The 15586-nt window shown below is 34.0% G+C and overlaps 1 protein-coding gene across 4 annotated transcripts in view; it reads left to right on the top strand.

Annotated features, from left to right (window-relative positions):
- MYBPC2 (myosin binding protein C2) overlaps positions 1-15586 on the top strand; it is a 199812-nt gene that overhangs the window by 101648 nt on the left and 82578 nt on the right. For all 4 annotated transcript variants that reach the window (XM_053690757.1, XM_053690755.1, XM_053690758.1 and 1 more), the window contains 6 exons: positions 4461-4566; positions 4677-4843; positions 5576-5741; positions 9603-9709; positions 10016-10045; positions 10828-10967. In XM_053690757.1, the coding sequence (XP_053546732.1) occupies positions 4461-4566; positions 4677-4843; positions 5576-5741; positions 9603-9709; positions 10016-10045; positions 10828-10967 (716 nt within the window). The remainder of the gene's footprint in view (positions 1-4460; positions 4567-4676; positions 4844-5575; positions 5742-9602; positions 9710-10015; positions 10046-10827; positions 10968-15586) is intronic.

The following is a 15586-nucleotide window of genomic DNA, read 5'->3' as shown; positions in this document are numbered from 1 at the left end:
GGGATCAATAAATGTAGGTAGGTGGCGGCGACATTGGGAACGGCAGATAAGGGGTTAATAAATATAATGTAGGTGGCGGCGATGTTGGGGGCAGCAGATTAGGGGTTAATACATATAATGTAGGTGGCGGCAGTGTCCGGAGCGGCAGATTAGGGGTTAAAAATTGTATTATAGTGTTTGCAATGTGGGAGGGCCTTGGTTTAGGGGTTAATAGGTAATTTATGGGTGTTAGTGTACTTTTTTTTTTAGTCAATATTTTTATTGGGTTTTGTATTCAAATATTACATCCAACCATTCAAAAGACATAGTAAAAGAGTCAACATCAAAAACCTTACATAAAATGATGGATTACAAAAATAGATAAGCTTCAGTTATCCCAAAAATTTTTTATCAAAATTATAATCTGTTACTTGTTCCCAAATAATTTGTCTAGTAATTACATCTTAATACAAGAAGAAAGGAAAAGGAAAGATAATGGGGGTGAAAGGTAGAAAAAGTGGTTTGATATATCTTGTTGTTAGCCTCGTCTACTCTTTAGCTAATTAACGCCCAATATTACTCCTCTAGAAGAGAGGTAAAGTGTAATCATGGAAGTAGACTCCTCACTTGTGAGCGCCAATTAATTAGTATACAATCAACCAATTACAGTCTGATCTAAGTTAGCAAGACCCTGCTCCCAGATGAAAAGCACATCTGTAAAAAAGTTGTGTTTCCCCATATAGTAATAGTAATGCCTCTCTAGTTTTAGAATATGTTCTACTTCATGTATCCATTGTGCTTGGGTGGGAACTATCAGGGTTTTCCATAGCCTTGGTATTAGTCTTTTCGCGGAAATGAGCATCAATTGGAATAATTTTGTGCACAATGTATTGGCGGAGTAATATTAAGTATGATAATCTTATGGTTAAGGGTTATGTTCGTGCCCACTATTTTGTTAATGCTGTGTTCTACTTGCGTAAAAAAGCTGGACATAAGGGGACATTCCCACCAAATATGTGGTATAGTTCCTATCCCCCCGCAGCGCCTCCAGCAGGCTGAAGAGGCCGTGGGGTATATGTATCTGAGACGTTGCGGTGTCAAATCCCACCGAGCTAGAATTTTGTAATTCATTTCTGAAATTATTAAAGAAGTAGAGGCTGAATGCGTCATTTTGAAGCAGAGCCTCCAATCCTCCATCGCAACCTCCTCTGGCAATTCCATATTCCACCTTATTATAAAAGTTGGCCGGTGTGTCGGAAAGGATCCTCTAAGCAATTTATATACTATTTAAAGGTGCGCTTTTTTAATGACATATCTTTTCAAAGGTCGTTAGCGGTCTAGTGATGTTACTTTTATGTGTGTTGTTGTAGAGTGCATGTCGTATCTGCAAGTATGAAAACCATTTCTAAAGGGTGGGCCTAACTCATCATTTAGTACTGTTCTATCTTTGATTTTACCTGAGTCCATAAGTAAATAGATAGGTAAATTGCTTGTTAGTGTACTTTTTAGCACTTTAGTTATGAGTTTTATGTTACGGCGTTGTACCATAAAACTCTTAACTACTGACTTTTAAATGCGTTAGGACTCTTGACAGGGTAGGGTGTACTGCTCACTTTTTGGCCTCCCAGGACAGACTCGTAATACCGGCGCTATGGAAGTCCCATAGAAAAAAGACTTTACGAAGTCTACATAAGTCGTTTTGTGATAAGGCCAAAGAAGTGTGCGGTGCCCCTAAACCTTCAAGACTCGTAATAGCAGCGGGCGTAAAAAAGCAGCATTAGGACCTCTTAACAACTCGTAATCTAGCTGAAAGTGTCTAATTTTTTTAAGGACCAGTATCCTGATAAATATTTTAACTAGGAAAGCTTTACTAAAAATATTGTTACAAACAATGCTGCCATATAGTGCTCTAGCTACACACTGCTTAAACTACCTAAGTATGCTCTTATGTTCAGGGGCAAAATTTAAACAAAGCATGAGAAAGATGTCAGTTTAATAACAGAGGTAAATTGAAAAATATTTTTTTAAAATGTTATGCTGTATCTGAATAAGAAACTTTTTATTTTGACTTCCTTGTCACATTAAATTTTATATGTGAAAAATTTCTCAGGGTACTGGTCCTATAAAAAAGGATTAAGGATCAAAAACTCATCAGCATGGAGAGGAATCAGGCAAAATATTTTTTTTTAGCATTATATAGTAATGAAGGTCTCTCCTTTACACCTAGAACTCTGTATAAGGCTAGGATATAGGAATATCTATTTAAAAATACTTTCCCCCATGTGAAAAACTATGAAATAGGAAAAATTTTGCAGTACATACATAGTTAATCACTATGGGCTAGATTACAAGTGGAACGCTAATTTATTGAGCGCCCGTAAACGGGCAAATTCGCCCATTTACGATAAATTGCCAGCCATTACAAGTGGCTGGTTATTGATACCTCTGGGTCCTTTTTAAAATGTCTTCAAACATCGCTACATGCCGACATTACATTGCATGTCGGCTAATAACATTGCACCATCATTTCTAGTGAAATGCTTGTGCAATGCCACCCTCTGCAGATTCACGACCAATTAGCCGCTAGCAGGAGGTGTCAATCATCCTGATCGTATCTGTTCCGGATGATTGCTATCCGCCCCCTCAGAGGTGGCGGATGAGTTAAGGAGCAGTGGCCTTAAGACCACTGCTTCTTAACTTATGTTTCAGGGGAACCTGAAACTATGGGGGTAGATTGCAGCATCCTCTGCTTGTTAAATCTACCCATAGTGTGTAGTGGATTTATTTAGACATGTGCGTTTCATTTTGTTCCAAATCGAAATTCGGACAAATTCGCCAAATTCGGAGATTCAAATCTATTTGAATTCCCAAATTACCCTAGCAACGAAACTAAACTAATCCGAATGCATTTGTAACGAATAAATCTCAATTAGTTTGGATTTATTCGTTACATTTGAATGGCCATGGACTAATCACAATTCAGTATAAAAATTAAATTTAGTGAGATTTAGTGAGATAGAACAGTGAAATTATTCCGTTTGTTTAACTTGGAACCATCTAAATCAACATAACACATACCGAACGTATGAATTTATGAATCAATCCGAAATGAATACATCCGAATTTATTTGAATCTGAATGAATCCGAAACAAATACATTCAAATGTATCCGAATTAGAATCAATTAAAAACAAAATTTTAAAAAATCCGAATTGGTCCAAAACGAACCGAAACAAATTTTTTCGCTGTGCACATGTCTAGATTTAATCAAATTACAAATATTAGCATCTTTTTTAAAAAAAATCATAACTGCACGAAGCAGTTTTTAGGGATTAAAGTGAGCGGGTCTGGGGTGTTAGAATAAAAATGGCACCAAAAAGTGCCTTTACATAGCGGACTATGGGGACTGTGTGTTCCCTGTAAATATATATAAATATATTTATATATATAAAATATATATAAATATATATGCTCATATACATATATATTTATGTGTTAATATGTGTATATACATATATAAACGCTAAAATATATATGTAAATATTTCAATTTACTGCCCATTGCTGCGCAACTTACTCCCTTCACTGCAGTAGGTTCTCATGCCATGTCTCACGGCATGAGAACGAGGCTCCCATTGGAGCCTATGGAAGTGTGCACTATTGAGCGCAAAGCTTCCATGCAATGTGAATGCGAGCTCGCGTTCGCATTGCGCTGGACTTATAATACCAGCACACAAATGTGTGCGCTGGTATTACGAGTGGAGCACAAATATTGTGTAAGCATAAGCACAATTTTGTGCTTCACTCGTAATCTAGCCCTATATTGCAAAAATATGATTTTTACATGTTTTTAGCTACTTATATATATACGTATATATATATATTTGTGTGTGTATACATACATATTTATGTGTTTATATGGTATTTATGTCTTCATAAACACATATAAACATATAAATACATAAATACATATGTACACGCATTTAAACATATTCATAACTACCTTCAGGTTAGTGCAGATGGTCTAATGTGTGTTGGGTTTGCGCTCAAGTGATATGTGTTTTTTAGTTTATTTCAGTCCTCGCTCTCAATTGAAGCCTAGGGAAAGATTTTATCGCAGAAATTCTTACACGCAAACATTTTTCTTTCAACTTGTTAAAAGTTTACTTTTGCTGGTGTTTGTGTTCAAAGCGTTAAATAGCACACCACTGTAATTTGATCAACGGGCTGTTAAGTGAGGGTGCAAGACATGAATAAAGGTCAAAATATCCTCTTTATTGATGTAATTCCCTTCTTCCATTTTGGTCATCTGTGTGTATATGTGTGTATCTATACTAACTGTATATACAGTATACTTACAGTAAATACACATATGTACAATTACTGGAAATACAGGATGGAAAGATTATTTTTATTTAAGAAAAGCAGTACTCCTCTTATGATTGGGATATTTTCTTAGACATCTTTTGTAAATCTTTTTAGAGCCTCCTGTTGTGATTAATAAACCCCTGGAAGATCATCAAGTATATGTGGGAGACAAGGTAGAGTTGGAGGTGGAGGTATCAGAAGAGGGAGCACACGTTATCTGGTAATTTTTCATATATGCAATTATTTCTTTGTACTGGTAAAAAAACAATAAAAAATGAATTTATGTTTCATAAAATATGAACGTATCCTTGTTGCTTTCTTGTTATCTAGGATGAAAGATGGAGTTGAACTGACTCGTGAGGAAACATTTAAGTATCGTTTCAAGAAAGATGGAAAAAAACACATATTGATCATAAATGAAGCCACTAAAGAGGACACTGGACGATATAAAGTGATGACCAATGGTGGACAATGTGAGGCTGATCTTGAAGTGGAAGGTATACTTTGATTTTACAGATTACTTCCCCTAACAATTAATGTTTTACCATTCATGTTATAATTGTGATATATGTTCTAAGCTTCTTTCATCTAACATTTCTCACGGTCTCCGTTCCTTCCTTCTATCCTTCATCCCACCTTTCCTTCTTCTGTCCTTCTATCCTTCATCCCACTCTTCCTTCTTCTGTTCTCCTATCCTTTATCCCACTCTTCCTTCTTCTGTCCTTCTATCCTTGATCCTCCTTCCTTCTTCTGTCCTTCTATCCTTCACCCCCTTCCTTCTTCCGTCATTCTATCCTTCATCCCACCCTTCCTTCTTCTGTCTTTCTACCCTTTATCCCAGCCTTCCTTCTTTTTTCCCTCTATCCTTATCCCCCCTTCCTTCTTCTGTCCTTCTATCCTTCATCCCACCCTTCCTTCTTCTGTCCTTCTATCCTTCATCCCCTTCCTTCTTCTGTCTTTCTACCCTACACCCCCTTCCTTCTTCTGTCCTTCTATCCTTCATCCCACCCTTTCCTTACTCTATTATATATTTATTTATTTATTTATTCCTTCCTTCTGTCCTTCTTTCCTTCCCCATGCAAACTGTCCTTTTCTCATAATTGCTGACTCATTTGCTCCCTTCCTTCCTTCCTCCCTCTCTTTCACCCTTAATCTCTCTTTCCCTTTTTCCCTCTCTCAATTTCTTCCATAACTTTCCTGCCTTTATTTATTCCTTCCTTTTTTAACAGAAAAGCAACTAGAGGTGTTACAGGGAATTGCCGATTTGACTGTGAAAGCAGCTGAGCAGGCCGTCTTTAAATGTGAAGTGTCTGATGAAAAGGTGACTGGCAAATGGTTAAAGAATGGAGTGGAAATGAAACCAAGCAAACGTATCACCATGACACACAAGGGCAGGTAACAAAATTGTATATCTCACTTCTTCTTTTATCTCACTCCTTTCTTATTTAAAGGGACACTGAGCCCAAATTTGTTCATTTGTCATTCTGAAAGATCATGCAATTTTAATCCACTTTCTAATTTACTCCTATTATCAATTTATCTTCGTTCTCTTGATATCTTTTTTTCGAAAATGAAGGCTTCTAACCGTTATTTTGGTTTCAGTACTCTGGACAGCACTTTTTTATTGGTCGATGAATTTATCCACCAATCAGCAAGGACAACCCAGGTTGTTCAAGAAAAATGGGACGGCATCTAAACTTACATTCTTGCATTTCAAATAAAGATACCAAGAGAATGAAGAAAATTTGATCATAGGAGTAAATTTGAAATTTGATTGAAATTTCATGCTCAATATGAATCACAGAATAAAATTCTTGGGTACAGTGTCCCTTTAAGAGCACAAAATATTTTTTTTTTCAAAAAGAAAGAAAAAAATGCACAACTATGCAAATTCAACACAGTGGCATCTGTGAATTGCATATATTTTATGCCAAATTTTCAAAGTTAATTCCATTTTACCTCCCCCTGTATTATGTTTCAACCATCAGCCAATCAGAAAATGTAAATACTGTATACACATGCTCAATAGGAGCTGGAGCCTCAAAAAGTGTGCATATAAAAAGATTTTGCACATTTTGATAATGGAAATACATTTGTAAAAAAAAAATTAATTGCATGCTCTATCTAAATCATGAAATTAATTTTGACTTTCATGTCCTTTAAACTGAATTCATTTTTAAAATCATAATATTTTTAATATCATAGAAGTAGGCTTCTTAAACACAGACATTTTTGTAACATTTTGAATTCTGGGTTTACAGTGCTGTTGTAAATTAATATATACATGACCATTCTTCACTTTTTTTTCCTTTTCTTCCAATCTTCAAAACAAATTTAAAATGTTACGTACATCAAATGAAAATATAATCAAAACATATTGGCCTAGATTACAAGTGGAGCGCTAATTTATCGTGCCCGCAAACAGGAAAATTCGCAAGCTCACGGTAGCAATTAGATCTCAAGAAATTAACCAGAGGTCAGACCTCTGGTTCATTTTTTAAATGCGCCCCACTTGCCCCCAAAATACAGTGGGCAAGATTACAACTCGCGCGTTTTGTCTTTCCCACAGGCGAAATAGTCTTTTTGTGCATAATGTTCATTGCCCTGATATTACAAGTATTAAAAAATCATGCCTTTTAGGCAACAATTAGGGATGAGCGAATGTGTTTATATCCGAATTTGAATGTTAGAACGAATGTTATTGTAGAAATTCGATTTACATAATAGAATGTTGATAAGAATGAATATTCTTAAAAATTCGATTTTCGAATGTTATTTACAGTTTTCGAATGTCACATTCAAATTCGAATGTCACATTCAAATTCGAATGTGACATTCGAATTCGAATGTCACATTCAAATTCGAATGTTACATTCGAATATAACATTTATAAAACACAATTGTAGACTAGAAACACACTATTTTGAATGTCACATTCGAATCCAATATCACAATCGAATCGAATGTCACATTCAAATTCGAATATTACATTTATAAAACACAGTATTAGACTAGAAATACTATTTTGAATTCGAATGTCACATTCGAATCAAATATCACATTTGAATCGAATATCACATTTAAAACACAGTATTAGACTAGAAATACTCTTTCAAATTCGAATGTGACATTCGAATTCGAATGTAGCATTCGAATTCGAATATTACATTAATTAAACACAGTTGTAGACTAGAAATGCTATTTCAAATTTGAATGTCACATTCGAATTCGAATGTCACATTTGAATTTGAATATTACATTTAGAAATTGAATGAATACATAGCTAAACATTCTATTATTCGAATTAATATTTTCGAATTTTATTGAAAAATTCGAAAACGAAAATTCGAAAATAGAATGTAAGAATGTTATATAAACATTCGAAATTCGATTTGAACAAACGAATATATCAAAATTCGTTTTAAATTTTTAATTTTTAGAAACATTCGCCCATTCCTAGCAACAATCCATTCCGCATTAGAAGAGTTAAAGTGCCATAAAACAGGTTGAGATCTGTGCATATCCTAAAAGGGCTAATTCATTTAAAATAGTTTGCATAACAAAATTGTTGGCAAATATTTTAAAATAATTTTCAAAAATAAGCAAAATTAATTACATAGCTAAATTTCCTGGAGCAGCTAACTCCACCCCAAAAAAAGTTTCACAAAACACTTCAAAATACATTATAAAGTACAGTTACACTCATATTAACATATGCGATCTCTAGAGAAAAAAAGCCAGGGCAGGGATTTTACATTGACATACATACACAAACATAGAGAAACGGATTTATATGTACATATGTTTAACTAGGGAGATAATGAAAATATTTTACATTAAAATCTTATGCACATTAAACAATATCTCAGAGGGATTTTAAAAGAGATATTCGCATATAGATCTGGAGATACCTGTATCTAGACATATATATATATCCATATACATATCTTGAAATAAATCGATATATCAATCCAACAATAATCACATATATAATGAAATATGTATTATAAATAAATAGAACATATTCCGTGCAAAAATATTTTCGCAATATGAAATATTTGCATTTTCATGTACATTTTTTGAGGAAAATACGTCATGGGTGTTACTTTTTTTTCTCTTCTATTTGTCTTCTCCATTGACTTCTATGAGGAATATGTGAATGCGCACTCGATTTGGCTGTTTGGATTACTAAAGTTGTCGACTGTGGGGTGTTAGAAAAAAAAAACGTCACTGAAAAGTGCCTTTACATAGCTGTCTATGGGAACTGTGTGTTCCCTGTAAATATATATGTATATGCTTATATACATATATCTATGTGATAATATGCGTATATACACATATTAACACATAAATATATGTGTAAAATCATATACATACATATTTCAATTTGCTGCCCATCGCTGCGCGACTTACCCCTATGGTGTCTATGGAAGCATGCTCTCATGAGCGCAATGCTTCCATGCAATGTGAACGCGAGGTCACATTCACATTGCACCTCACTTGTAATACCAGCAAACATTAGCATGCACTGGTATTACTCAGTTGAGCGCAAATGTCGCTTTAGGGTAACCAATATTTAACGCTCAACTTGTAATCTAGCCCATTATATGTCTAAATAATACATTTATCATCAGTACGTCAAATGTAAACTACCCAAAAAATATGTTCCGTATGTAATCAACTTTTATCCGAAGAATAATTGAAGCCCATTTTTTATTTTATCTTATCACCACCACCCAATACATTTGTCTTTTCATTAAGAAGAAGAAAAAACAAATAATAAAAAAATCCTCCCCATCTCCCTCCTCATCTTCACATTTTCTATAATTTTCAATATTCTAAAATTGCCACTCTTTTCTTAAATTTAATTCCGTAATATATTTTGTATTTATAGATGGGAGTAAAATGTACCTCTGCACCTCAACCGGATGAGTTTTAATAAACTTGCCCCATTACTGATAAAGCTTTCAACACTTCTTTCTGCAAAACATCTACAGTAGATTACATTTCCCATGGAGAAACTATTTTTATTAAATCTTTTAAGTGCATTAAATTTAAAACATACCATTGATTTAAGGTTCTCTGTAAGCTGATGAACAGCAAGGAATATGATTATAACTTTCCCTATGTTTATACATATTTATAGACAATTAAATTATATTCATATAAATACCTGCACATACATATTTTGAATTAAAAATGCAGTTGTGTAGTTTAGCCTTATTTTGTCATAACAGTTTAATTTTACCATTACAGAATTCACAAATTAATAATAGATGATGTTAGACCAGAAGATGAGGCTGATTACACGTTCGTCCCTGATGGATATGCTTTGAGTCTGTCAGCCAAACTCAACTTCCTAGGTAAATTATGATTATTATTTTTGTTATCTTTATTAGCGATCTGTCAACCGATTCCCCAGTGCTACACAGGGAGTACAAAGTTAAGACACAACAGGTAAAGACAGACAGGGACAGACAGATTAGTGGGACCTTGCTTCCAAGAGAGTTTATAATCTAAGCTTCTCCAATAAGAAAAATGCCAAGATAGGTTGACAGATAGGTAGATGGGCAGGGGGAGTAAATAGTAACAAATGAAGAGAAAGACCGGTGGATAAAATAATTCCTGAAACAAAATTAACAGGTGTATATTTTTTCTTTTCTTTTCAGAGATCAAGATTGACTATGTGCCCCGTCAAGGTGAGACTTTTTATACTCATTTAATGAAATGTGAATATTTTTTGAGCAACCTGGCCTGTGAGCTATCATACACTCAGGGTATATTATTAATGCCAATATACGTTGACATCACATGGCTTAACATTTTTAATTAAAGTGCACCTTACGGACCACGCTAAAATTAATGTGCAACTTAATATTACAAGTCCATGACAAATTTACCACAGAATGTTTAGCGTGGCTGACAATGCTCTAGCGCATCCTTTACAATTACTTTCAGAAGATATTAAAAGCGCTGGTATTACAAGTTGAAAGTTATGGGTTGCGCTCAAGCAAAAGCCCAAAATAGGTTGTGCTAATTCTTCTAGCACTGAGACCTGAAGTAAATTGTAAATGTTAAAAAAAGTTTCACAAAACACATGGAAAACATAAAACGTTTTACACTCATATATATTACACTCAACGCTACGGAATTTTGCGACTCTATACAAATAAATGATAATATATTTTTAAAAAAAAATGTTTCAAAATGATTAAAAAGAGATATGGTATATGGCAAGGTATTTGACTTGGAAAGTTTCCAAATTATGTGTGTATGTATACATGTGTATAAGACACGGAGCTAAATTTCATCACTATTTTTGTTACCATAAAATTAATTTTCTAAGCTTTAGTAGAAATATTCAGTAATAAAATAAATTAAAAGTTTTCCTCTGCAATAGATTCTATCACATATTGTTCAGTTATATTTCATTAAGTATATTTTCTTAAAAGTGTTATATATTTGTTTTCTACCTATACAGAACCCCCCAAAATTCACCTTGATTGTTCTGGAAAAGAGCACACAAACACTATTGTGGTTGTGGCGGGTAACAAATTACGATTTGATGCCCCAATCAGCGGAGAACCTGCTCCAACAGTTACTTGGTTCAAAGGAGATACGGTATGTCTTCATAAGTCTACTGTTTATGTATATGTATGTATATATATATATATATATATTTATTTATATAAAATACACTATTTATTTATATATATATATATATATATATATATATATATATATATATATATATATATATATAAAATACACATACACACACACATGGTTGGCATAATAAATTAATGGTTAACCTTTGGTTTGAAATCCCATAACTGAAGTGATAACAATGAATTATTTCCATAATTCACAGATAAGACATAATTAGTGTGCATTATGAAATCCTCACAGAAATATAGACCAAAATATAGCTGGTATGTCTAACTTGAGAAATTAGATAACTTAGGTTGTAAGTTTAAATCTAAAACTACATTTTAACAGACAGTTGTCTTCCACTAAAACTGTGATACAAAGACAAATAATTAAATATATCATATATATTTTGCCTGTCTACTTTAAAGTAATTAAAAATATACTTGGAAGAATAATTTAATAAATGCCAGTCTTTTAATGTGTGCAATTGAGTGAGCTTATCTGGAGAGACAGAGGAGCCGAATTATCATGGCCCGAATGGGACCAAATACCCCTGTTTCTTAAGACCGCTGCTCCTTAACTCATACGCCTCCTCTGAGGCGGCGGACAGCAATCCGCCCGATTGCATACGATCGGATTGATTGACACCCCTTGCTAGAAGCCGCGGCATTGCACAAGCATTGCACCAGAACTGCTTGTGCAATGATAAATGCTGACAGCGTATGCTGTTGGCATTTATCAATGTCTGGCGGACATGATCGCTACAGCGGATCATGTCCACTAGACAAATGATAAATCGGCCACATGGAAGTTTCATGGGCGTTCCATGGGTAAAACCTGTATTATAATGGGGAAAGCACCAGTAATTTCTAAATTGTTAAACAATATCCGCCAGCTTAGCTTTTCACACATACCTGTTGCGAGAAATCGACTGAATGTACAGTAAAAATTAGTTTACATATCTATTTTTTGAACTCTTAAAAATTTAGAAAGGTCAGCTCAGAAAATGAATGATTAAAATCTTACGGCCATTTACAGTCTTTTTTCCAGTCCAATTTTTTTATTCAATATCAGGATTGGGCTTTTTTTTTTTTTTTTTTTTTTAAAGCAATCACAATACACCCGCTTTGAACACAGCAAGTTTGATAATTGCCACAATAATCAACCTCCATTTTACTCCAATGCTACCCTGAAAACCCAGTAATGCCTGTTGATCAACAAACATTAGAACCAATACACCAAATAAAACAACTGTACAATCTAAAATGTGAGTTTCACACTTTTTTTATTAGGGATATACAGGTATAGACAAAACAAATGCCAATACATATAACCATAAATATATGAGCAAAAGTATACAAAATTTCAAAGTATAATAAATCCTATATTTGACCCATTTAATATCGATCAATAGATCAATAACAAATTCAAGATTTCTGATAAACTGACTCAGAATAAAAAAAAATCTTTGATTTTAATCTACTCAGAGAGAAAAAAAAGACAAACAATAATGATACAAAAGCAATAACAGTAGCAATAGCGCCTCTTATACTATTAAACATAAGAACTATCTCAGCAGGAAAAATAATTAAAAAATATATACACAGGCCTCCTAGACCTGTCTCTATTATTCAACATATCGGCTATGGGATACTGGAGGGGAGGGAAAAAAAGGAATAATCCACTAATCCCTCAATGTGCCTCCATGATTAACATAGATTATCTTCCAACAATACAGGGAATTCCAAAATAATTGTAAATGAACAGTGCGCCAAAAAATGCAGTGCTAGAAAGTATTGTGAATTATTAACCATAGAGGTACATATAAAATGTACTCTTGTACAGATGTGCAAATAAAAGTCAATAATAATGATATAAAAATGATATAAAAATGAAAGTTCAAATGTCTTAGCTTAGTAACACTGAGTAAATATTACTAAGTGGGACCTGGGTGGTCAGAATACTCCCTCAGGCTCTGTCAGATGGTGGCTCGCGGCTTCTTCAATACTTTTGCTGGTGTCCCAAAAGAAAAAAATCTGTAGAAATATAGAAAGGAAAAGAAGGCGCCACCATAGTGTACGATCAATGGATAAAACCAAGCTACAGATGCGCATGAAAAACTGGTACTTACAAGCTCCTTGACACTTGAGAAGTGTCACAAACGCCTTCTGGAACTTTATGAGTTGTCCAGCTAACTCCCACCACCGTCCTTGTTGACCCGTTCTATAGGGTGTTCAGATGGATGTCGGATAGCTTGCTCTCCCGATAACAATCTGCTTACTCAGGATACAGCCTTTCTGTATAGATAGCCAAACCCGGTCGGCTCTTGTATGCAGTTTGGACCATATAGTGCCGTGAACAGCAAACTCCAAAAAGTATGTGCAAAACTGCTACAACTGAATAAAATAAAGTTCGTGGATCCAACGTCTTATAAAACTACTTTATTTTGTAATAAAACACAACGTTTCTCGGTCTTAGATGACCGTTTCATCAGGTGTATACACCTGATGAAACGGTCATCTAAGACCGAGAAACGTTGTGTTTTATTACAAAATAAAGTAGTTTTATAAGACGTTGGATCCACGAACTTTATTTTATTCAGTTGTAGCAGTTTTGCACATACTTTTTGGAGTTTGCTGTTCACGGCACTATATGGTCCAAACTGCATACAAGAGCCGACCGGGTTTGGCTATCTATACAGAAAGGCTGTATCCTGAGTAAGCAGATTGTTATCGGGAGAGCAAGCTATCCGACATCCATCTGAACACCCTATAGAACGGGTCAACAAGGACGGTGGTGGGAGTTAGCTGGACGACTCATAAAGCTCCAGAAGGCGTTTGTGACACTTCTCAAGTGTCAAGGAGCTTGTAAGTACCAGTTTTTCATGCGCATCTGTAGCTTGGTTTTATCCATTGATCGTACACTATGGTGGCGCCTTCTTTTCCTTTCTATATTAATACAGGGAATTCACCTATGCTAACTATTTTCATTAGATATTTAGACTTCAGAAAGGGAAGATTATTTGAGTATTTATGTCAACAGGAAAACTTTAGATATCTTCAGACTATTTTTAAAATAATTTTTTAATATCCTTTTCTGAGAAGGTTGAAGTATCAAATTGTTCTAATGTTAGTTTTTTTTATGCATCCTTTTAACAATCTCTGCTATAATCAGGGTTTTCTCTACATTCCATGATTTAAGAAGTAATTATCTCCCACATAAGATTGCCGTATTTATTAATTGAACGTTTAATGAGCTATGCAAATTACCGTGGTGAAAAAAAATGTGCTCCTACTGCAAACATATTGTATGATGTGTAAATTTATTCAACCAGAAACCAACTCTATTCCAAAATCTCATTATCATAGGGCAATGCCAAAAATAATGTACAAATTGGCTTGAGGTAGTCTACATTTTGGATATGCTATGAATTCTTGTCAGTTCCATTTAGCCATAATTTATTCACACTATTTTTACCTTAAATCACATCCCTATCACCTCCACAGCCAATCAGAAACATTAACAACATAACCAACATGCAATATGGCCCCAGATGGATTATGATGACCAATTTTGATGTTGTCCATGCATCCTATAGTTGAATTTTCTGATACCCAATAGGATCTGATCTCTTTTTCCAAAACACAAATGTTATTGTTTTGGATTGTCTAAAAAGGCTTATCAAGAGCCATAAAATAGCTGATAAACACCATTGGATTAGAATCAACCCCATTGTTTGTTTTTTTATTTCATCATAATAGGATGTGTATGAATGACAATACCTGATATATGATAAGCCATTGTAATGCAATATATAATACTACTCCAGTACTGAAATAATAACATAATAGATCTAATTCCTTCATGTCCTTGGGATGTTCAAGAGTTTAGCTGCTGTGTATTTGGCGTGTCCAAATTTTTCCCCCCAACTGAAATGTAGTGATTGCATAAATGAATTAATGATCTGTTATAAAGTTAAATGTTATCAAAACAGAGGTGAGATAAAAAAAAACATTAATTTAGCTGTATTCTTTGCATTTGTTTGAAAACAGAAAATGTCCCTTTAATAAAAAAAACTAATAAACAAATGCGTGTGGAACAAAAATGTACTTGATATCATTTTGAGTTTAGAATGTTACTCAAAAGATGGTTAAAGCTTTTTTTACGCAGAAAGAAGGATTCAAATTTACAATTTTACTAATTCAATAGCAATCCTACAATATCCTTGTCAGTTGATTCATTCCTGTATAATCCAATAAGTATGTAAACTTCACTTGTGTTTATGACAGTCTCCACCCCATTAAAAAATAATATATATAGATAATTCTTGTCCTCTTGCCGGATTGTAGCAGTAAAATAATGTACGTCTTTAACTTTGTTTTAAGTTCAAATTCCTGTCCATCTGCTCTTCTGCTGCCCTGTAGATGTTCCACATAAGAAATAGCAAACTGTATTTTTGTAATCAAACAAATCCTGAATAACCGCAAGACTGCATATAGGACAAAAATAAATAATTATTAATATGTTTTATGAACTTTTCTTCTGAAACATTATTTCTTTCTAATGACATGGTAAGTCCATGGATCATC

Source organism: Bombina bombina, chromosome 8, assembly GCF_027579735.1.
Source record: "Bombina bombina isolate aBomBom1 chromosome 8, aBomBom1.pri, whole genome shotgun sequence".
Classification (NCBI taxonomy): domain Eukaryota; kingdom Metazoa; phylum Chordata; class Amphibia; order Anura; family Bombinatoridae; genus Bombina; species Bombina bombina.
The sequence above is the reverse complement of the archived record's forward strand: the minus strand, read 5'-3'. Positions and strand labels throughout refer to the sequence as shown.